Source organism: Octopus bimaculoides, chromosome 10 (genome assembly GCF_001194135.2).
Source record: "Octopus bimaculoides isolate UCB-OBI-ISO-001 chromosome 10, ASM119413v2, whole genome shotgun sequence".
Classification (NCBI taxonomy): Eukaryota; Metazoa; Mollusca; class Cephalopoda; order Octopoda; family Octopodidae; genus Octopus; species Octopus bimaculoides.
In genome coordinates, this window is record NC_068990.1 from 16,417,713 (window position 1) to 16,420,212 (window position 2,500).

Below are 2,500 nucleotides of genomic sequence, written 5' to 3' on the forward strand. Positions count from 1 at the left end.
AACCAATGCTGGTGTGCTTACGTCCCCGTAACTTAGCGGTTTGGCAAAAGAGACCAATAGAGTAAGTACTAGGCTTACAAAGAATAAGTCCTGGGGTCGATTTGCTTGACTAAAGGCGGTGCTCCAGCATGGCCACAGTCAAATGACTGAAACAAGTAAAAGAGTAAAGAGAGAGTAAAAGAGTAAATACTGCAAATTATGTATGTTTTGGTGAAGTTGCTCATGCTGACCTTGACCTCTGCTACAAAACTGAAGTAATGCAGAGAATGAATGCAGAAAATGAGAGAGAAGAGGCCAGAACAGAACAGATTTCTTGTTATGGAGAAGCTACACAATTACTCACATTATGGAAGAGAATATGGAAGTGGCTGAGGTGGAACAAGAAAGGGATGAAAATAAGGCTGATGAAGTATCAAGGTGAACCCTCAAAATATTAGGTGAGTTGAAGTGAGTGAGAGAGCTTATAGAAAAACAGTCAACATACCACTGTTTAGTGACGTTTTCTGTGGGAAGCGCATGAGCAGGTGACATGCCTGGTAAAAATATATAAGCAGAAAAAAATTTCAACTGATTGGTAAACTTTGGTTTGCAATATAAATATAAAGAAAGGTGGAAGTAGCTCTGGTCTGCTGGAAGACAAGTTTTTTCTAATATAGTGACAGAAGAGGAAAAGTATCTTTATCATCCAGAAATGAAGACTCAGACCATGAGATGGTATCACACTTCTTCTCCAAGATCTAAGAGCCAGCAATCTACACATGGTGATTGTTTTTTAGAATGACAAGGGAATCATTGTCTTTGATTTTCTGGAATACGGCTGTACTGTGAACAGTGATCAGTACATTTAGACATTTAACAGTTTAGAGAAGCCATTAAACTAGTCATATTCACTATGACAATGTACAACCATACACATTTTTTACAACAAATCAGCCAATCAGTAAATTGGGCTGGTCAGTGGTCCCCTATTTACCATACGTCCTGGATCTGGTTCCCGCCAACTTCTACTTGTTTAGTCCCATGAAAGGCAGTTTTGGGGGACAATGATTTGATGACATAGATGACGTGAAAGTGTACACTTCTGAATTTTTTCAAAAAGGATTTCAGTGTTAGAGTCTATGATAGTGCAAATACCTCATCTGTGATGAAATCAAGTAGTATCATTGTTTAGATGAAAATTTATTCTACCACTATGTGCAATTTGAACAATCTATGTCAATTAATGAATGAAGTTATGCCTACTTTTGTATTACTTTCAGTACAATCATTATATTAAACAAACTCTTTTGATTTTAATCCATCTAAGGCTGCATCTATTCCTGACTCAGAGTATTTAATTTTAAAGTGTTCATATTTAAATCAAGCACCATTTTCTCTACATTTTATGAAAGAACCTTTTATTGAGTTATGTTCCAAACAACTCTAACTTAATATTAACAAACTTATTTTATTAAACAGTTTTTTTCAATATTAATTTAAAGATTTCAGCAATGTATTTTGTTATTATGATAATGAAATTTTTTTTAAATGTTACATGAAGTCTGATTGGAATGTTTCTTACCTTTTTTCCAAAAGCCCCATTTACTTGAAGATGCCGTAGGTAAGAAGGGAAGAATTTGTTTTTTGGCAGTTTGTGCCACTGAAAACAGATAATGGTATTTTAACCGTTATATAAACAAATATAGAGAGACTATCATAGATATGCAAATACATTCATACATAGTAGAATAAAATTCATAACTAATATTGGTTATTCTGCAGAATGCTTCAGGTTACTTTACTACAAGTGGGGTTTTTTTTATGTAATCAAAGGTACCCTACTTTTTCCTGCAGTTAGTTATTTCCTACTCTTCTCTAACTCCTTCAACTCATGAATCATGGGTCATCCCCACCCCTTATCCACCATTCCTTACATTCACCATTCAACCCAACCCAATCTTTACTGATATCACCTACCTCCCTCATCCATTCCCCATTTTTCACTCCCCATGCACTCTTGCAACTTCTACTCCCCAACATTTCTGGTTCCTCTGTCCCCACTTGCTTCTACTTAATTTATACCTTCAGTGTCCCCCCAAACATCTCATCACTATTATTTTTATCTCTTCTCAGTTCTTTCACAAATCACCCCCACCTTCTCTTCTAAAATGTAAATAAAGAAACTTGTTCAACTCTAGCTCATTTTTTCATGCTTTAACCTCTCATCTCCAGGCATAAGTCCACCCCCTTGGAGTTCATAGTCTTAAAGCTGCATGGCAACCTCATTAGTGCTGGTGCCATGAAAAAAAAAGCACCTAGTACATGCTGAAAGATAGTTGGTTTTAAGAAAGGGCATCCAACTGTAGAGATCATGCCAAAAGCAGACACTGCAGCATGATGCAGTTCTTTGGACACAGCAAATTTTGTCAAATCATTCAATCAATGCCTGCATGGAACATGGATGTTAAGTGATGAAGATAATGATGCTGGACTAATCCTCAATGTGTCACTGCAGTCTTGT

General features: G+C 36.3%; 1 protein-coding gene across 5 annotated transcripts in view; it reads right to left on the minus strand.

Moving 5' to 3' along the window:
* Positions 1 to 2,500, minus strand: part of LOC106880008 (uncharacterized) — a 113,166-nt gene that overhangs the window by 91,534 nt on the left and 19,132 nt on the right. For all 5 annotated transcript variants that reach the window (XR_008265012.1, XR_008265009.1, XR_008265011.1 and 2 more), the window contains exons 6-7: positions 1,562 to 1,639; positions 485 to 533 (exon numbers count right to left, since the gene is read on the minus strand). Coding sequence is in view for 1 of the 5 variants with exons in the window: in XM_052971053.1 (XP_052827013.1) it covers positions 485 to 533; positions 1,562 to 1,639 (127 nt within the window). In the remaining 4 variants the exon portion in view is untranslated. The remainder of the gene's footprint in view (positions 1 to 484; positions 534 to 1,561; positions 1,640 to 2,500) is intronic.